Source organism: Varanus komodoensis, unplaced genomic scaffold (genome assembly GCF_004798865.1).
Source record: "Varanus komodoensis strain SLA01 unplaced genomic scaffold, ASM479886v1 scaffold2, whole genome shotgun sequence".
NCBI lineage: Eukaryota > Metazoa > Chordata > Lepidosauria > Squamata > Varanidae > Varanus > Varanus komodoensis.
The window spans coordinates 30,506,221-30,526,595 of record NW_025335568.1 but is presented as its reverse complement, the minus strand read 5'-3'; the positions used below and the strand labels follow the sequence as shown (position 1 = coordinate 30,526,595).

General features: G+C 36.6%; 1 protein-coding gene across 1 annotated transcript in view; it reads right to left on the bottom strand.

Moving 5' to 3' along the window:
* The window catches only part of HSPA4L (heat shock protein family A (Hsp70) member 4 like), a 36,235-nt gene that overhangs the window by 11,241 nt on the left and 4,619 nt on the right, over positions 1 to 20,375 (bottom strand). The window contains exons 2-12 of the mRNA XM_044429126.1: positions 13,347 to 13,404; positions 12,765 to 12,905; positions 11,830 to 11,952; positions 9,894 to 9,993; positions 9,092 to 9,225; positions 7,629 to 7,873; positions 7,467 to 7,543; positions 4,417 to 4,568; positions 4,005 to 4,111; positions 3,196 to 3,329; positions 1,946 to 2,145 (exon numbers count right to left, since the gene is read on the bottom strand). Of these exons, the coding sequence (XP_044285061.1) occupies positions 1,946 to 2,145; positions 3,196 to 3,329; positions 4,005 to 4,111; positions 4,417 to 4,568; positions 7,467 to 7,543; positions 7,629 to 7,873; positions 9,092 to 9,225; positions 9,894 to 9,993; positions 11,830 to 11,952; positions 12,765 to 12,905; positions 13,347 to 13,404 (1,471 nt within the window). The remainder of the gene's footprint in view (positions 1 to 1,945; positions 2,146 to 3,195; positions 3,330 to 4,004; positions 4,112 to 4,416; positions 4,569 to 7,466; positions 7,544 to 7,628; positions 7,874 to 9,091; positions 9,226 to 9,893; positions 9,994 to 11,829; positions 11,953 to 12,764; positions 12,906 to 13,346; positions 13,405 to 20,375) is intronic.

Genomic DNA, 20,375 nt, shown 5'->3' with positions numbered 1-20,375 from the left:
TCCTGATCTAACTAGTGTTTGGACCTTAAGGCACACCAAACATTTTCCTTGTCTAGTCTATTTTAATTATGACAAGAATATGTGATAATATTTTTGAAGCATTCTTTCAACAAGGTAAGTAAAAAAAGAATATTCTTGATCACTAATTATCTAATGGAGGGAAAATAACACTGGAAATGAAATACTGAAATATTGGAAGATCGTATGGAAGAACTGGAAGACAGTATGCAACAGGATAAGGGGATTCAACCAAATAACCCAAATGAAGACAGACATTGGGTCAAGCATTCTTTTATATTATACCAGATTTAAATTTATAAATCTACAATTGTTATGACAGTTTAGAAATAACCTGATCACATCAACATAAAATGTTGCAACAATATTGAAGAACTACAAATACAATCCAGATAAACATAATATAAAAGTGAGAAAGATCTCCTCTATCATAGTTAAAAGAAAACATCGTGTTAAATAATGGCAATTTAAGATTATTTCCAGTGATAGGCAGGAGAAAGGCAGTAGAACAAATACCAGAAATAATCCATAGCATAGTTGAAACTAGATTCAGAAGCCAATCACCTTACAGTATAAAGATTCACACAGGAGTACAGAATTAGCACTCAGGATAGTGCAGCATTTATCCTGCACATAGAATTCTAGTACTCAATAATAAATTTAGACAAATATTTTTGAATGTTTTTAGTAGTTTTGCATGTGCACACTGGCACCAACAACATGCTTAGTGTAATACCTGGTTATAAACATTCAGCCAGCAACTGAATTAGAAGCAAGTTTTCTGGTAAAAATGTGCAGTATCAAATATATTTCAATACTCAACATGTCATAGCATGTTTGGATTCAACTTCATATTCCTAACCGGGATATTAAAAGATGAAAACACGTAAGAGTATTCTACTTCTAAAATGCTTAACTACTGCCAAGTTCTTAAAAATCTTCCTTTTCTGAAATTGTTACTTAGTTCTATCTTTTTTTGTTTACTCAGAAAAGGAACTGGGGTGAGGGGGGAAGCTTTGCTATCTTAAGCCTACTTAATACTATGCGTATAACAAACCTCATCCTCATTGTCGAGGGATTCATCCTCAATTATGAAAGGTAATTGCTAACAAGCACCATAGTAAAAATAGAAGATAATTAGTAGGTGTTCCATGGGAAACAGGTCTTAGGCATTAAAAAGCATCACTTTTGTACTGAATAAAGTATTCTTTATTCTTTGGTGTATTCTAGCCAGGACCATATCTTAAGTAACTTTTATAACTGCAGTAGCCTAAAAAACAAAATTCAGTCTCAGCTACTCAAGGTACTTCCATGCCTCAAAGAGAAACATGTCGGCATGAGTTGCTGAGCTTCATTATAATATGTTAAAATATATTCTATAAAACCTAACATTTATAGAAGGTCAAACATGCACTCAAGATGCACTCTACAAATGGAAATCTATTTGGGAAAATAAGTTAAATCCAAATAAAGTATAAATGTATATGACTTGAGGGTTTGTTTTTGAATCAGGGCATTTCTGCTTTACCAAGACAGTATTTCTTTGGGTAATGGAGTGAAAGAAACAGAAAAATGTTAGCACCCATGTAACAGTTACAAGCCATAGATTGAAGAGAAAGAAAAATCAAAAGAAGGATCACAGCAGAAATTCACTGACTAGCCAAAAAAGCTGAAGGGAGCAAAATGATGAAATTATACAACTCTGGAATAACAGTAAGGCTAAAAGGCTTATCAGAGTTTAAGTTCTATAACTGACCCATGTAGAATTGTCAGTACATCATAAAATAGTATTTTTAAAGACTATCTACCCCCACTAATGAAATTATTAAATAGCTGGACAGTGAGTTTCCATAGATAAATACTTAGCACTAACTGCAGGATAATATTTTTAATTGCAGTTTCAAAAGGAGCTTGGGGTTTTACATACCAGTTCATCTCTGCTTTGATTCTTACATGGCAGTTCTGTATCCATAGCTACATCGTTGGAATCACCATCTATACTTTGCTTCTCTATTACAGATGCATTAGCCACACTGAAGATTCCGTGGACATTAACACGTACTTTAACCTTCACTTTTGAATTGTCCCCATCATGTTGAGGCCCAACATTTTGAATAACAAAATGACCTATACAATATAAAAACACACAGAGGGCAGTGGTTTGTTTCCTTGTGCTAAGCATATCAGGAAAGGATTCATAGCTTCATTCCCAGTTACTGCATGACTGGCCATTTTTATAAACACATTAAAAGACACACATGGATGAACACTGGCATCTTTCAGATTAAATATGACTTGGAGAGATGTTGTGCGGCTGCTGACTTTTTATTTATATATTTAGTTTTGAATTTACATATCGGCAACTTTTAGCCCAATGTAGGGCTCTCTGGGCAGTGTACTTTTCTATTGCTGGTCAGCAATACCGGTTGTCTGTTTGCTTTCCTGTCAAAAAGCTACAGCTGGAAAGGAGGTGACATAGCAGCAATAGTGGCCGTGCCAGCAGGCCATTATCCTAAATTAGGTATTTTGACAAAAATTCCTTACCACAATTTATCTATCATGTATGTAAGAGTCATCATCCAATTAACTTAAAGCAGGATTATAAACATATATAGTTTCTAAATGAGACCAGTGGGTTCGGTTTTGTTTTTAAAAGTGTCAGGGAAATCACATGCAAAATCAATTGCTCATTTGTAACTGTAGTTCTTTTCACTGGAGATCTTGATAGTCTCCTATATGGTCTCTGAGCAATTGAATCAATTATCAGCTGAAAAACTAATGAAGCTGGAATCCAAGCGAAATGTCTGACTTTCTCTTGGATGGCAGACACCCTATACCGTATTACAAACTGGTTTTGAAAACTTCCCTAACTTTCTGAGTTTGAGATGATATTCTAGAACCTCTGTTCAAAAATATGCATACTTGCATAGGAAATAGCTTATCCAAGAATTTTTCAATGAATTCCCTATTGTTCCTCATGGGGAATTATTTCAGTTGCATATTATCTTATAATACTTTTAAATATTTAATCAAGACCATACTTCTGTCCCTGAATCCAGACCTACATATTTCAAGAGCTAAGTAACAAGTTCATCACTCTCAGAAAAACTTTGAACTTGTGTTTCTCTTTCAGACTTAGAACAGACTGTATTGTCATGCTCAAAGAAAATATTTTACCTATTCTTGTATCTGGATAAGGAACATCATGTGGATGAGTATAAAATGCTTCCAGCTCAAAGGGCTCCTTCTTGTGGAAAGTAATAACTTTTGAGAATGGAGCAGCATGATTTTTGCTGAAGACTTCACATTCACTACAGAAAATAAAAGGGACACAATTAAAACTGGAAGGGATTGCCAGGTAAATTGCTTTAAGTGTGAAAGCTTCCAGAGATGAGCCAAAAAAATCTTTATCAATTTTAGTTCTTCAGAGTGTTCTCTTCCTGGTTATGCCAAGTTTCAAAAAATACCCCAAGTAATGCTGATATCTAGCATGGTATTCTGCTTTCCCACTCCAAGGCTGGCCTACAAGCTCACAAGTAAAATGATGGGGTGACTTTTGTCTATGTCACAGGGTTTCAGCACTGTTTCTCTAGAGGAGAAAAGGAATGCTTCCTATGGTGATTATGGCAAATATATTTGTGACTCTGTTCTTGTCCTAATTTTCCTCCCTAAAAATGGGTAGAGTAAAACAATCCCTAGCTGTTTGGGTGAGAGTTTACATAATGTTTTCTGGAACACTGCAATATTACTCTTACTGTGAGAAGGAATTTTCACATGACTATGTCATTACACAAAATGGGAAGCGGAATTAAAGAAAATTTGTATATTAAAAACCTGCTGACTCACCCATTTATAAGTTATCCAATTAACATGCCTAGAAATGTGTTGCACTATAAATTACAAATCTAACCCACCAATTTACTGATATTTAGACACACTAACTGTCTACTTGGTGCTTTTATGCCCTTTACTCTGAAAACACTTACCCTGTTCCTTCCTCATAAGATGACTGCCACCTCAGAGTAACTGAGTAAGGAACAACATCTGTGATGGAAAATTCACGGACTTTAAATGCTGGAGAAAGAATTGCACACTGGAAAAGAGATCACGGGACACTGTTATATACCTGGTTCCCATTTATATGAAGTATTAACTACATTTCAATCTCTCATATGATGACACAGCTTACAAAAAGATCCTACTTGTTCAAAGAGAGCCTAGTTGTTCCACCTTAGAAATAATGCATGCCCTTTCCAGTAACAAAACACAAGCTTTATTTTTTACTATGAAGGCCTTGACCTCCGATGTGATTCTAGCATTCTTCTTTTTGTCAAACCATGACTCATATAACTCAAACTCTAATACTGCTGACTAATTAACACTGTTAAGTAAATTTACCTGTAATGCACAGCCCCTTGCAACAGCTTCATCTGCATTGAGTGTGGTACTTATCTCTTTACAGAAGAATTTACAGATATGCTCCTTCACAGCTGGGATTCGAGTTGCTCCACCTACTATTTCTATACTGTATATATCTTCACGCTGCAGTTCTAGGAAACAACAGGCACACAATTTACTTTCATAAGTGAAGGGAAAAATCCTGCAGATTACAGTATTGTGTGTGTGTGTGTGAGAGAGAGAGAGAGAGAGAGGGAGGAAAGAGGGATTCTCTCTTTCTCTTTGCAGAGGGGCTGGAAAGAATTGAAACAAAAACTGCCAAGATCATTATTTCCCTTATACAACTCTATAGTGCAACCATACTTAGAATACTGTGTACATTTCTGGTCACCATACACCAAAAATGGTATCATTGTGTTAGGAAAAGTGCAGAAATTATGAAAGGTGCAGAAAATGTGGAAGACATTATCCCCCTCTCTCATAATACTAGAACAAGAGTCATCCTATGAAGCTGTCTGGCAGGAGATCTGTGAGAAATAAAAGGAAATGCTGGGAAAGAAGATGAATAGTAGGGATATTTAATGAATGCACTCTACAATGTTCTGTCCTTTACACTCTTGTATACACAAGGATGTAGATTTCTTCATGGAGTCAATCCATCTCATATTTGTCCGTCTTCTTCTTCTGCCTTTGGCCTTCCCTAGCATTGTCTTCCACAGTGAGCCTTGCCTTTTTGTGATGTGCCCAAAGTACAAAGGAAAGCAAAATTTGATCCAGGGTCCTCTTACTCATCTTTCTGTCAGTTCAGGTATTCATAAAGCTTGCCCCCAACACCATCTGACTGTATAAAGTTATTGGGAAAACCTACCAGTAATAAAGCATACATCTCAGTGTTTACAAAGAAGGTCCAACATTTTCTAGGAGTTTATCCAGTCACCACAAGAGCTTTGTTCCAGCTCTACAATATCTCCTTTAGGGTGTAGTGAGCGGACTGTTCACAGTATTCCAAGAGTGATCACACCATGGATTGGTATAGGGACATTATGGGTTCAGGACTTGTCAGAACAACACTGCTGGCTGGTTGCACTGGCTTCCCAGTTTAATTCTGATCCAATTAAAGGTGATGACCCTTATATAAATGAGTACCTGTTCCTATACCAAACTGCCCCAGCACTGAGGTCATTAACAGACAACCATATTGTAACTAAAACGCCTCAACCACAGACCAGGTTTCTTCTATTTCTGATATTGACTGTAAGTTTTATTGCTTACTTAATCAAAACTAGACTTCTGAGGCACAAGAAGGCATGATGTGTGAAGGAAACCTGAAGGTCTGTGGAAATACAACAAGATGTTTAGAACATCTTTCAGATACCTCCTTAACTATGGAAGTACTTGAAAAACTGCCCAATGAGGACTTTGTGTACTCAGTAGCTATGGAACGCTGACTGATGTTGGGACGAGAGAACAGACTGGAGTGGCCAGAATCCTGAATTGCAGCATTTCACACTGTACACTTTGTTGCAGGTCTCACTTGTTTTGCTATATTCTTTTACAATAATGAACCATGATTAGGAAAAGCAATACAAGTCTTTCTAAACAAAAAAAGTTCTTATTAGATGCTAGCCAACATCCAGGTTATGCTTTAACTGCAGACAATGTCTAAAGAAGATTAATCGACAGCCACTGCTGAGCACTGTGGCTATTGGGAGACTAGGCAAAGAAGTATTTTATCCACATAGCATATAAATACCATAAACAAAAATTAATTTAAAGCAGTCTGCTGCACAAGTTGAAGGTGCTGTAAAAACTTAAAGGTGGCCCCATAATAGCTAGGGAAACGTCTTCATACTGGTTTGACATATTTGCCCTGCTCTCACAATGAACTAATGATCACTCTCATCCCAGCCCTGTTTTATTACTCCATTCCTCATCTCCATTCATATTCTCACTGAGCTGAAACACCTCTGGAATAAAACAAAATGTTGTGAGACTGTGGTCACTGTAAATTCACACTGCACTCCCTTTTCTTTTACTACTGAACTGAACTGCTTAAACACTACTTCACCTCCCCGATTCATACCAAATCCATACGTAGGAAGAGCCTCTTCTCTACCTTTAATACTTTTTTCTTTATAACCTGCAATCCCCCACTTTCCCTTTCTCACTCTCTGCTCATGATTTTGCCTCCATCAATGTTAAGAACAAATCTACCTGCCAATATTTATGGCTCTTCCTCCCTCTTCTTTTACCTCTCCTTCTAGCATCTCTTTCCTCGCATCTTTTCTTTTTCTCCTTTCACATAGAATGGGTTCACTTCCCTATTCTGATTAGCAGTATTTACCACTTCACATAGAAAAATCCCAAAGCAGTTTATGAAGGTTTGAAACACAGCTATACAATACCGAAGTTAGCAGATGTCAACACCTTAAACATGTCAGCAGGGAGGCCTGAGAGTTCATTCCACAGGGCATGAACTCTTGCCTCTCTGCCTTATTGGAACTAAGGCAATTCAGATGTATGTGATGGACTCCTTAAGTCTCTTGGTAAAGTGACGTATATAGATGGTGCATATAAAAGCATAGATATAAGGCTACTACAGGTGTTAATTTGCACAATAATACATATTTGAAATAAAATGTTATGGAACAGCCAGTTGCGCTGTCTTCCAAGATACTACATTCCAGTTTCTCTCCAACTTTTCCATTCACACTCTCATCCTCTCCAACAGTCAGCCAACATTCTATTACTGCTGGGCATACTATCCTCACTGGGCTGTTTCACTCTTTGTTTCTTCACTTAAGAATTTTTCCACTAAAGATATTATTCTACAGCTGCACATTTTGCAGATACTTTCCCTCTTGCATATGAATGCTGCTATTTTAGCTACGTAAGGATCTAAACAGCTACGAAACTCGTTCTTTGTATACACAAACCCCATAAAGGGCTATATAGGGAGGTACCAATGTGAGAATATTTAATTAGTTGCTTATGAACCCTAGATTGCAAACAGGCATCTAAGATGTTAAAATATAGGGATCCAAACTTACTAGCTTGTTCCATCACTGCTCTCAAAGGAGGTTCTACTCTGGCCAGAAGAGATGCACACAACTGTTCAAACTGAGCCCTATTTAAAGGAGGAAACTCTGTTAAATATCACAAGTAGAAATGGCTACCACTTGACTTAAGCTTTATATCACTGAATACAATACCTATTCATCTTGCTAGAGACATCAATGTCATTCATGAAACATTCTATGTTCATGGGAAGATCTGAAGCATTGGCACTCATGAGTTTCTTCAGTTTTTCACACTCCTGGTACAAACGCAGCAGTGCTCGAGGATTGTCCTTTACATTCAGTTTATACTTAGTCCTGAACTCTTCACAGAAGTGATCTACCAAAACCTCATCAAAGGTTCTACCACCCAAGAATGGGTCAAATGTAGTAGCCAGTACCTGAGAAAATGAAGATGCAGTACAACCATTATAAAGAAGGTCATACTATTAGAGATGTTCTTGTTGGTAGATATTTCAAGCACTCAGTCTATTGCAATTGTTTTACTATAAATATATTCTCCTATCAGCCCTCACACTGATAACTGCTTACGAGATGCCTGAATTTAAGGCTTTGTTATGTAACTTCTTAAACCAAGTATTTTATATACGTAAATAAAAACTCTCCAGCTATTATTAAATGTTGTTCCAAATTCAGTTGTATCCTTAAAAGCAGTCTTTAAAAAAATAGTCATCTCTATGAATATAAGACCTGTGACAAACAAAATCTCTGATGGCTTTTATGAGCTATAGGCTCTTCTCCTTTCTCTGGCCAAAAAGCTGCACTAATATAATTATTTTTAATAATCTTGCCCTCACTCTCCATGATCCTGATGCAAAGATCTCAAAAAGTAGGGTTAACTTCCCCACAGCTGACCTGCATCAAGAAATAACTCTTAATCTTCCCATTAAGTGGTTTCAAAACTAAAACTTGGTAGCCCCTGTTACAAATGGTGTTAAACAGCCCATTTGTATGTTGTGTGCTAGGTGCAAGCTGTTTCTGATCTGAATATGCAACCTATAATCAGCCCAACTGTAGGTAGTTTTCCAACATGCAAATCTGGATTCTACGGGTTACTTGTAGGTTAAATAATCCAATGTTAAACTTTGGTCTCTTAACCCATAATCAATCCATAGTGTCCAGGTTTGTATGTGATGAAGCTACTTATAATGGAGCCAATCAGAAATTGCCCATTCAAAATGTATTATTTTATTTGATTTGTATGGCACCCCATAGCCAGAGGCTCCCTGGACAGCTCACAGCATAATAAATATTTAACAATGATTAAAAGAATAACAGTGGCATTTAACTTGGCAAACTGTGAGTTAATTACATACAATTTGCTACTACTACTTACAAACTCTTACTTTATATCGTATCAAAAAATCCAGAAATGGTGACAGCATGAACTACCAGACAAAACTGCAAGTGTTAATACGTATTTTAGAGAAGAATACCTGAAGAGCTCTAAAGTAATGGTCACAAATAGCAAGCATTGCTGAGCAGCTAGAAATTACAGGTGTTCTGTCTAAACTGCAATAGCACATACTTTTTCTTGATAGTTCTGACAATTCCATATTCCATTATCTTTGTGAATTAGATGCTATTTAAGAACTTACCTTCAATTTCCCTTTGTTAAAAGCACAAACAGAAATTTGGTATGAAGAGTGTCCCATGTCTACAAAAACCACATTCCTTGGTCTCTCTTCCAGGGATGGAAGATCTTGTTTATAAATCCCATAGGCAAGTGCAACTGTAAGAGTGTAAATAGTATGTTTTATAAACATAAACTGCTTTAAGTAATAATATCACAAATCAGGAAAATTACAGTATGCTGTCTTCAGGTTCTTCCAAGGTGTTCTCTCATGCTGCTTTTGGCTCCCCACTCTCATATGTACTTGAACCAGATCTACATGTTAAAATCTCTTTGGTTGCATTCTGTCATTTAAAAGTGTGTGGGGTGGGGGAGTATCTAAGGCTTACAATTCAGCTAAAAGCTGTATGTTTAAACTATACAACTTGTGATGCTGCAGTGAACACATATCTCAAATTATGTACTAAGAATTACATTTGTTTTCCATTTCTTTAATGAAAGCATCCCAATGCAATAATAATTAAGTTTTAAATCAAAAAGACCTAGGCCTTAATATAAGTCTTGTCCATAAGATGCAATCCGATATGGATTTTCCTGGAGCTAAGCCCTAATGAAATTAAGGGCAATTTATTTCTGAGTAACCATGTGTAAGATTGTTCTAAGACTACAGAAACTCTATTATAGTTGTTGAGTAACCTACTCTATAACTAAGTCATGGCATAGGATATACTTTTAGAAGCTGTTCTGGTTACACCTTACTTCCATCTGTAAATATGATGCTAAATCAAGCTATATTTTATATAGTAATTATCAAGCCAAAAGTTTACCTGCTGTAGTTTCATTCATTAACCTCAGGCAGTTTAAACCTGCTACTTGGGCAGCTGCCATTACTGATCTTCTCTCAGCGTCCGTAAAAAAACTGGGGATCTGTTGAAAAGATATTATGCTGTTATGTAAGCTTTGCTGCATTCCTTTACTACATTCCTTTTGCTAATACATTTTATATGCAACAGGAAAATTCCATACACCTTATTATAAGAAGTTTAAGCAATTTACATAACTTACTATACTCCAATGTAATAGTCTTATTCACATTCTGATTAGGTAGCAATCTTCAAAGCACTATGATTAACTGCACTGATTTAATGTGCACTATTTCCATACTGCCTTCAGAATATATGGAATGTTACAAAGTTAAAAAAGTATCATTCAACACAAAGAAGACTAAGAACAGGGTGGAAATGGAGGTAAGGACAAACAGAAGAAGCATATGGATTTATTTCAGTTGCATGTATTTAGAATTAGGGTAGAGGGGCTAGTAATATGCACCAAATGCTTATGGAAAGATTAGTTTTGAGGGGACATTTGAAGAAAGGTAGCCTCATAGAGTGTTCTGGAAGGCTGTTTCATGGATAAGACGCAGAGGAGTATAGAAAAAGTTGTCTGAGCAATAACGAGCCCTTGGATAGCTGAGGCTGGAAGAAAGAGCACAGACAAGAAGTGCAAGAGTGGAGGAATTTGGTGGAAAGGGCAAGGTCAAGCCAGGCTGTGAAAGGTTTATTGTACAAACAGCAAGGTTTTAAGGAAGAATGTCACACAATCAGAAAGATAAGGGAACAACAGCACGGATATATAAATGCTTAAATATTTTTAATGTCAATTGTGCATTGTCATTGTTATTATTATATTGTAGTTTGGTTTTGTTATTTTGTTCTTAGTTATGCTTAGTTTCATTATTGTAAATCATCTTGAAGGCATTTGCCAGTTGGTTAACCTACAAATGCAACGAACAAATAAACAGACAAATGATCTTAGCAGAGTACTAGATAGAACCTCTTCAGTCATTTTGATGAAACCCAGAGCAGGGTTATGTCTTAAGGAGAAGACTCTGTTTAAGTTTCTTAAAAGGAACAACCATCTACTTTTATCCGTTTTCAGTTTTGACAGAGTAAAAACATCAAAAGACCAAAATAACTAGTTAAACTAAAGTATCTGTACTTTAAAAGTCTAGTAAAAATAAAATACAAGGTTACAAAAATGTTATCTGTCACTATTTGCAATGGACTATAATACCAGCAGTTCAAAAATACATATACAAAAACTGACTTTAAAGATTTTAACTCCCTATTTCTTCCTTTTTATTATTTTCTGCTTTGTAAGGTTATTGAATGCAAAATTAATTTAGTAAATAACCAGAAAATAGATACTATAGAATATTTTCTTCTTACCATTACCAATTTACAAACTAAATAAATGGTATTGCTTCCAGCAATGTGTCACACTGAAGAATTAACTGCTTTTGGATTATGTATTTTGCACACTATCTCCTTAAATATACAAGGAGACATTCCAACAAAGCTACAGAAGAGGGAAAAGAAGGAAAATGGAGCCAGTTCTTTAGTGCAGCTGAAAGCCATAAACTTTTGACTCTCCTTCTCTGCAACGATTTTCATCCAGGCTGATCACTGGAAGAACTGGTACCTAAGAACTAGTACCCAAGTCTGTTCATTTTCTCTGCCTTCCTCATCTTGCCAGTCACTGTTGGGAGTAATGGGCTAAATGAACTAATGTCCTGACTTTGTATAAAGTAGACCAAGATTGTTTGGGAAACCTCCTTTGCCACAGAAACCAAGGAAACTGTTATATCAAGTTGCACAATTTGTCTATGCAGTGCAGTGGGTTCAGAAACAGATGTAATTTTATCCTGCTCAGTAGTGTATAATACTGTTACCTCATAAGCAGATATAAATCCTGGCAACTTACTGAAATGACGCAGTCTGTTACAGGTTTTTTAAGTGCACTTTCTGATGTCTCCTTAAGCTTAACCAATAGCATTCCTGTAACCTGTTCAATTGCAAATGGTCTCTCTTCATCCAAGTACCGAACCTGTAAGATAAAAAATTAATGTAAACATGCACAATTGAAGCAACACAGCCTGATATATGGTGTGTTTCCAATATTTATGGCATGGTTTGGCAACTTGTGGGCCAAAACACTTGGAAGACCACCCAGATTTAAGGCAACCTCATAAAGTATTGTTAGAAAATGCCCCTTGAGTGCTATAACCTGGTAAGAGTGATCCATGGTCCTTACAGCCTCTTTTTCAACTGTACACCCAAAACATTTTCCACGCATACTTAATTCGTGTAGTATGAATTTGGCAAACATACACCATACACATATACTCATTAGAAAGATAGGATTGGTCATAGATTCCTGTTCAGTGTACATTCAATCACAAGCTAAGTTTTTCTGGGTCCCTCCCTCCCTCTCTCTTGTGTGTGTAATGTTAGCGTTATATACTTTGAGGCTCACATACAGTTAAAATATTATAAAAGCAGTGAAATATTATCATCAATAGAATACAAAACAAAACAACAAGTAAATTAGTAGTGTTAAATAGTCAGACAGGTGATTTTAAAACTTGGGAAAATAAAACCTGTTTGCCTGGTGCCAAAAGGAAACTAAAGTAGCCAGGGTAACACTCCATATCTGCCATTCTCCTCTTCCCTTTGGGGGGAGCCTCTACAGAGAATCTCATGGCACATGAACAGGGTCAATCCTGCCATTTTACCTTTCAGAAGTATGCAAAGTTTAATCAAAGCCTTGTTTTGAACCTTCTCATTTGCCAAGACAAACTGCTTTGTGCATCTGAACAGGTTAAGTGTAGATGTGAAAGCAGAGGTTGAAACACTCACCTTTACTCCTACACTCCCATTAGGCATCTTCTGAAGCTCATATGGCAGTTTAATTCGTTCCGCTTTTATAAAAGGATCATCAAATGCTCTCCCATGCAGTTTTTTAAATCCATGTAATGTATTCTTAATATTTGTGATAATCTGTTAAAGCAAAATATCACTATTAATTTCCAGCAATTGTTTTAAAGCTGTCTTAATTCAATGGGATTTACTTCTGAGCAGGCATATACAAATATGTGAAGCATCTTGGAAGTGGACTACAACTTCAATGGATAAAATCAAGAATACCAGCTACATTTTCAATTGAAAACTCTAGTTTCTGAGGCTAGCCATAAAATGTTACTATCACCACCACCACAGTGATTCAATTGTCAAACATACACTGTTTAAGCACTGAAGTTCATAGTAACCACTGGCAGTAGACCCTCTCAGCCAAAGTAGTGTGATGCCTGACAGGAGGAATTGGTATGCTGTAGTATGCTGTGTTTTTTTTAATTAACTGAAACATTCTGAGGAGAAATTAAGAACAGCTGCTTGATAATAAGGCATTATTCACTAAAGTAATTTTAAATTAATGCTTACCTGACTCTTTGCTGCATTTCCAATAGAACGGGCTTTAGATCCTAGTGATATACAAGCTCTGAAATACAAAAGAGATATTCAGTTTGAATATGAGTCAGAAAAAGATCAAACATATATGAATATGTCTACCTGGAACAAATGTTATTGTTACATCACAAACATGATAGGACCACAGTCCTGGCCTTGTGTTAATGGGGAGTAAGAGGAATCTCATCCACTATTAGAACAAGAACTTGGGGTAGGCAGCAAGGTAGTAGTTTCTGTGGCTGATTCTCAGAAATGGACTTGGAGGGTTATCTGAACACAGTGTAGGAGAGGTCTGTTTGAAGATGGTCTGCACCAACAGAGATACGAAGAACAAGAAATTATTTAAGACTGCCAAGTGACCACAGCAATTTCACAAGCATTGTCTGTTTTCTTTTCACAGACTTTGCGAATAGCTCATCAGTTTGGCCCTAGCATCAGGAAGCCATTTGGTGTGCCAGGCAGAGTGATGACCTAGTATGTGTTAGGCATCACAAGTAGCACAACATGTTTATAATGCTTTCTTTAAAATGAAATTTTCAGCGCCCTTTGCATGTTTTGAAAAGTCTGTGTCCAAGCATGTCCAGAGTAGTCCTGCAGAAGAGTGTCTAATATGAGAAAACGTCCCTGATTACTAGAGAAATAGAATAGTTTATAATGCTATCAGAGATCTGTTGTAATACAATTGTTCAGAATTTGATGGGAAAAGGGGTAATATTCTGTAGGGTTTCACATTATAAAAGTAATTTAGTAAAGTCCAAAATATTACTCAGCAATATGGATGACTGATACAAGAGGGTGGCTGAGATGTTAACAGGCTCAAAATATAAGCAATGAGGAGGTGCATGATTTAGGAGTTCATCTTTCTGACAATACTGCAAATATATATGGAAATAATCTTAAGCATATATTAGAAAGTCAGGCTGGATATGACCAAGTGGGCTAAATTTCCAGTTTCATCACCAATATGAGCTGACTGGTATAAAAATGAAATGGCTTCCAAAACTAATTTTGAGCCACTGTGATCATTTATATTTATTCAACTTATTTTCTGCTAAATTGGCCAGAGGGCCCTCTTAAGAGTGTCTGCCTGGGGACCTGGAAAAAACAAATACTGCTAGCAATATATAAAATAATATTTTAGGTAACTAAAGTGAACAATTCAGTACAACAAAATTGTGGAAGATAATTTAACATTAAGTTAGGAGTCCTAGTCTGGAGTATTATTTTGGGGATAGCTGTATCAAGGCAAATATTTTATAAGGTATAACTTATACATATGGTATAACTTATCAGTAGCTAAAATGTAAGCAAATGGAGCAGATCTATGCTGGAGATGTATTTGGTTTGTTCTGGGGTAAGAAGGAAATTTTGCTGACATTTAGTGGAAATGTGCTGTGATTGAAAAACACTGAATGGATACTGAGACTTCTGTTACCATCCCAAGACTTCTGTGAGAGGACGGGATAAAAGCTTTGAATAAATGAATGGATGAATGAATGAATGAAGTCTAGGGTATCAAAGACATTTGGGATTTGAGTAACCAATACATTCCAAAGTTGTGTTCTTGAAAACTACAGACGGACATGCTAGGGAATATCACATGGTATTGTTGTATGTAGGATAATGGAGATACAGACATTGTCAGCAAAAATGTAAAAAAAAAAGTTAATATACTGTTATTCTACTACTGGTCACCAGAAGGGGAAAATCGGAAATACTGATGAACATGATCACTGCATATAGACTGCTTTGGGAAGGAAGGGTGAACACAATGAAAACTTTTAGAGAAATTGGTTAGTTATCAACTTCTGGCATCAATAGAGAATGATCTAACAGTCACTGATATTTTAATAATGTTATGGAACTGAATGATCTGATATAACGGAAAGATTATATCTTTTTGTTTATATTTTGCTCTTATAATTTTTATTTATTAAGAAACTATATTTATAGTTACTGTGTACTGAAAGACAAATAAACTATATACATTAGGGCAAAAAAGAAAAGTTAAATTTCATCCTAAATGAATTACCAAAACACTATATGGAACAGATTTTCAGATCAGAGAGGGTACCTACTGGTAAAGTTTTAAGCCTCAGAAAGGAATGGTTTTGTTTTGCTTTTTAGGAAAGCTACACCATTTAAGAACAAAAAGCCTATCCTGTATTGTTTCTTGTACCTTCTCATTGCCCTTTATTAATTTATTAGTTTTATATCCCAACTCTTTTCTTTTTAAAGAACTCAAAGCAGCTTACATCATTCTTTGCCTCCTGCTCTCAGTCTTATCCACACAACAACAACCCTTTGAGATAGGCTGGACTGAGAGTCTTGTGACTGGCCCAAGTCATCCAGCTGGCTCCATGGTTAAGTGGAGACTCGAACCCAGATTGCCAGACCAACACTTTTAACCTTCCACAAGATGTGTTTCTTCCCCTATTAAGCCTGATTTTATGAAGAAGCTCAGGATTATAGAGGGAGTTGAGGAAGCTAAATAGTTACAACTTCCAACTGCATCAGTTCAGAATCTCTTCTATACACTGCCTTGCCTAATTGCTTAAAAGGCAAGATTGTTTATTTTGAGGTCAGTGATATGAAAGCTGCAGTATTATGGAAAGCAACTCTGCCCTAACACAATCCTTACATAAGGTTTACATTTAAGTCTAAATTTAATTGCATTTATAAGTTCTGTAACCTATGAAATTCGAATGTTGAATATTTCATGTGCTATGAAAAAATCCAGAAAACTCATAAAAGTAAAACCATTTTTTCTTTCTTTTATCGCTTTTATTCTTTTTGTATTATGGAGGTTAATAACTTAAAAGGATTTTTGTTTCCGTATTACAAAACTAACCAAAAATCCTCATGGAAGACATAAGGAGTAAGGAGGACTGCTTTATCTGTGGCTTACTTACAGTGAGCAGGGCTTTCAAGGTCCCTTCCAACTTTTATAACTTTTTGTGGCCAACTGGGTATTTGTAATATGGAGTGGTACCTTCAGTTGTGTAAGAACTTCAGTTACAAAGATTTTTGTGTGTATTCCATTGTGTGTCTATGACTCATGTCACCATTCTGTGACTAATAGTACCCAGATCCAATATCCATGTAGAGTGCATGTCCCAGCCTTTTGCTGCTTGAATGAACATGGAAAATCCTTAGTACAACTTGGTAAATCTAAAGATTTTTGTTAGTGGATTAAAGTTATGCTGCTAGCTAACAAAGTAACAACACCATGCATAAACAAGTGCATTTCTATAACAGTAATTATGCAGGCTGAATCTGCATCCATGTTTTTCATGCAAAAACAGCATGATCTGTATAGCACCTTGAGCAATGGTCCTGACACCTTCCACATGTCTACCAATTCAGCCAGCTTGCTTTATTTTATTTATTTAAAGTTTTTATATGCCGTCCCCATTGCTACACAGCTTCGGGACGGCTCACAAACAAATTCATTTATTCATTCACCCTTGAATTGCAGCCTTAGGATCCTCTCTCAGAAATTGATGTTCCAGTACATGAAGAAACCCATGCAATAAATTTGTTTAACAGGACAGTTACATTTAGATTTTTCACATATTTCCTTTTTATTTATTTGGGATATTTCTAACCCGTCCAATCACTATGCATCTCTGGACAGCTTACAAACAAATTCAATGACTACATCAGTATAAAAGATCATAAATACCCCAAACAATAATAAGACTAATAACCCACAACTGAAGTAAAACATAATTAAAATCTTTTAAACATTAAAATACTGGGTGAATAAAAAGGTCTTGACCTGGCACCGAAAAGCATACAATGTCGGCACTAGGCAGACCTCTCTAGGGAACATATTCCATAGCTGGTGCTCCACTGCAAAGAATGCCCTCCTCCAAGTATATTCTCCCCTAACCTCCTTCAAGGGGAGTTCCTGGAGCAGGGCCTCTGCTGCAGATCTTAAGGGGAGGAAGGGCAAGTAGGGAAAAAGATGTTCCTTTAGGTATCCTGGTCCCAAGCCATTTAGGATTTTATAGGTCATAAACAGCACCCTAAATTGGGCCCAATGGGAAGCCAGTGAAGCTGACAGAGGACCGGAGTTATATGAGAGTAACAACCAGTCCCTGACAGCAACCTGGCAGCTCTGTTTTGCACCATTTGAACCCTTTTTCCACCAGCCTCACTGATAAGTAGCACAAGACAAGGGAAATGTGGTTATATAGCCATCCTTTTTCAAAAGCAGTTTCCCAAATCCAAATCTTTTGTCGTGGGCACTCTCCAACAAACACAATTGCCCCACAATGTAGATTAACTCTATTGCAACATTTCTGGTCTTACATTAGATCCATTTTACCATAGTAGGGCACAGAAACAAATGTCTCTGATTATTATGAACTGCCTACAGATCTTTGTTTGAATAAATGGGGTTCTAATGTTATTATTCAAGTCCTATGCTCAAGCTGCCAGCATCATCAAGAAAGTAAAACAGCAGCTTTGGATGGCAGATTCCAGAAGTGATACTTATTTCAAGAGCAAAAGCCATAAGCCTAGTCATATCAACAATATATAGCAATCTAAAGTTCTTCAGAATTTTACCAACAAGCCTCTCTTTATATACTCTAAATTTAGTACATGAGAGATACTCTAAGTCTCTGGAGACTTGAATGTGAAAGCTTGTTTACAGTACAAATGTTTGATTCACTGGATGTACTATGTCTCTTACTAACAATTTCATTTTAGTAATCCCTGATTATTTATCCAAGTAATCATTCCATTTTATACTTTTCACATCCCCAAATGACAGTTAAGTTCTTTGGAGCAGATTTTTACAGGGCTACTTTTACAGAGCCACATTATGAGATTTGTGTGCCTTTTTTCTTTTGTGCAATTCCTGCTTGTTTATAAATACACATGGAGCACAGCAGGAACAGGGAGAAAAACAGACAGCAGAATCAGCAATATCCAGCCTGGGCTGCGTCATGTCAGCCAAATGTTCATATCCTACTTCTCAATGTGTATAAAGTCATAACTACCAACATCCAAAATCAACAATTTATTAAAAGGTCTGACATCACTTGGGATTTTCGGAAAACCATTTCAGAGCAGTTTGTGTACTAACTAGGCTAGTAATTAAAGCTAACATCCTGCTAGTATGGCGGGTCTGTCTCCTCTCCACTGTATCCCTCCATGTCACCAAAAAGTCTCCTTATAGGATTTTTTCACCTTGCAGAGCTGATTTTCATGGCATGAAAGAGAGGGGGAATATAAGGTTCATGTGTCGCATGAAGGTCACAAAATTATGCCGGTTAGATTAGCTTCTGAAACCCGTAGTTTGAAAGGATCAAACTATCAGAAGCTATCAATCTATCTATTGTCAATCTATCAGAATGAAAAGAAATCAAGATAATTCTGAAGTTCTGGATAATTCAGGTGGAGGGATAAGGACACTAACAACTAAGGGATACTAAAAACTAAGCTATATCCTTTAATTTTGTAAAGATTAAAACATTTTGGGCTACTCTGACTTCATAAAACTTGAAAAGGTTCAGAATAGAAGCCTTAACAGAATTTTCTGTAACTCTTAATGCATACTTCTCTAGCTCTCTTTCAAACAAATATGCTTCCCATAGCTATAGGATTCCATTTTTATATTATATATTTATTGAAATAGGATTTTAAGATGGAGACAGCCTATCAGGCAAGTAAAGTTTGCCTAACTTTATTTCCAGAAACAAGAAAGGTATAGGTAGGCAGAAGGTAGATCCAGAACTACCGGTACATCGTTGGGTGTTTCCCAGTATAACAGCAAGGATTGCTAATTACTTCACATTTATACCCAACCTTTCTGCCACTTGCAAAGAACCAAAGGCAAGTCACAAGGTTCTCCTCCTCTCCATTTTAACCTCACAACAATAACTAAGTATGTCCTCAGAAGACAAATGATCGATCTATCTATCTATCTATCTATCTATCTATCAGGTCAAGTTTGATCATGTTTTTATGAGAACTGTTTAAGAGATATACAAAAAAATCATAAGACTGCTCTACTTCTTAATGTTTCCAACAAATGCCCTTCCAGTTTTAGAAGTTGTTATGGGGATATTCAGTTTAAAGTCTGCATTTGAGGGGAGGAAATAGATGAGTTACCCTGGTATTTGTTGAGTTAAATTATTCTTATTGCATTTATACTCCAACCTTCTTCCACTTGAAATAACCCAACGTGGCTTACAAGCTTCTCCTTTTCTCAATTTTAACCTCACAACAACCATGGAGTCAGCGACAGGCCCAAAGTTAACCTATGAGCTTAACAGCAAGTGGGAACTAGAACCCTGCTCTCCTGAGACCCAGGCAAGCACTCTAACCACTATGCACACTGACTCTCTGTATACTGTTACTCAGTCTTTATAAGGAAGGACACCTACTTATTAGTCAAAACAATATTCCTGCTAGCCAACAACAATATCTGTGTAACTGAAAAGATAGCATTATAAGTCTTTACAGCAAAGAATGCCTGCCAAAAGTGACTACTCCATCTGTGCAAGTTGTGGATTATTTTAGTGATCAATAACTGCATATAGATTTTGGTATACTATAGTTGAAAATATGGCCTTTGTTATGACCGCATCAATACAGTGACTGTATTCATACATAATGACAAGCCATGGTAGGAATTGCTTGTTATGTGTGAACACAGCAAGTATGGTGAAATGTGGCACGGTTACTGTGAATCACCATGGAGAACCAATGGTTTGTTTTTGGGCTGCCATATTTCCACGCTGCTTCTTGTTAGGTATGATGCCAGTTACAGTGTTTTTCTGCAGTTTCTCCATTTCAGTTTGGCAGCAAGAGAGAGGCATCTCTCTCTTGCATGCACCTTGCAAGACTGGCATCTTGGTGAGAGGCAAAATGGGCATGATGGTTGAGAACATGCCCAGGGAAGCATACAGGTCAACAGAGGAGAGGTAGGTGGGGCAGGCAAAAGCAGTGCATGCTGGGACTGATTCCCACTCACAGGGGCTGATG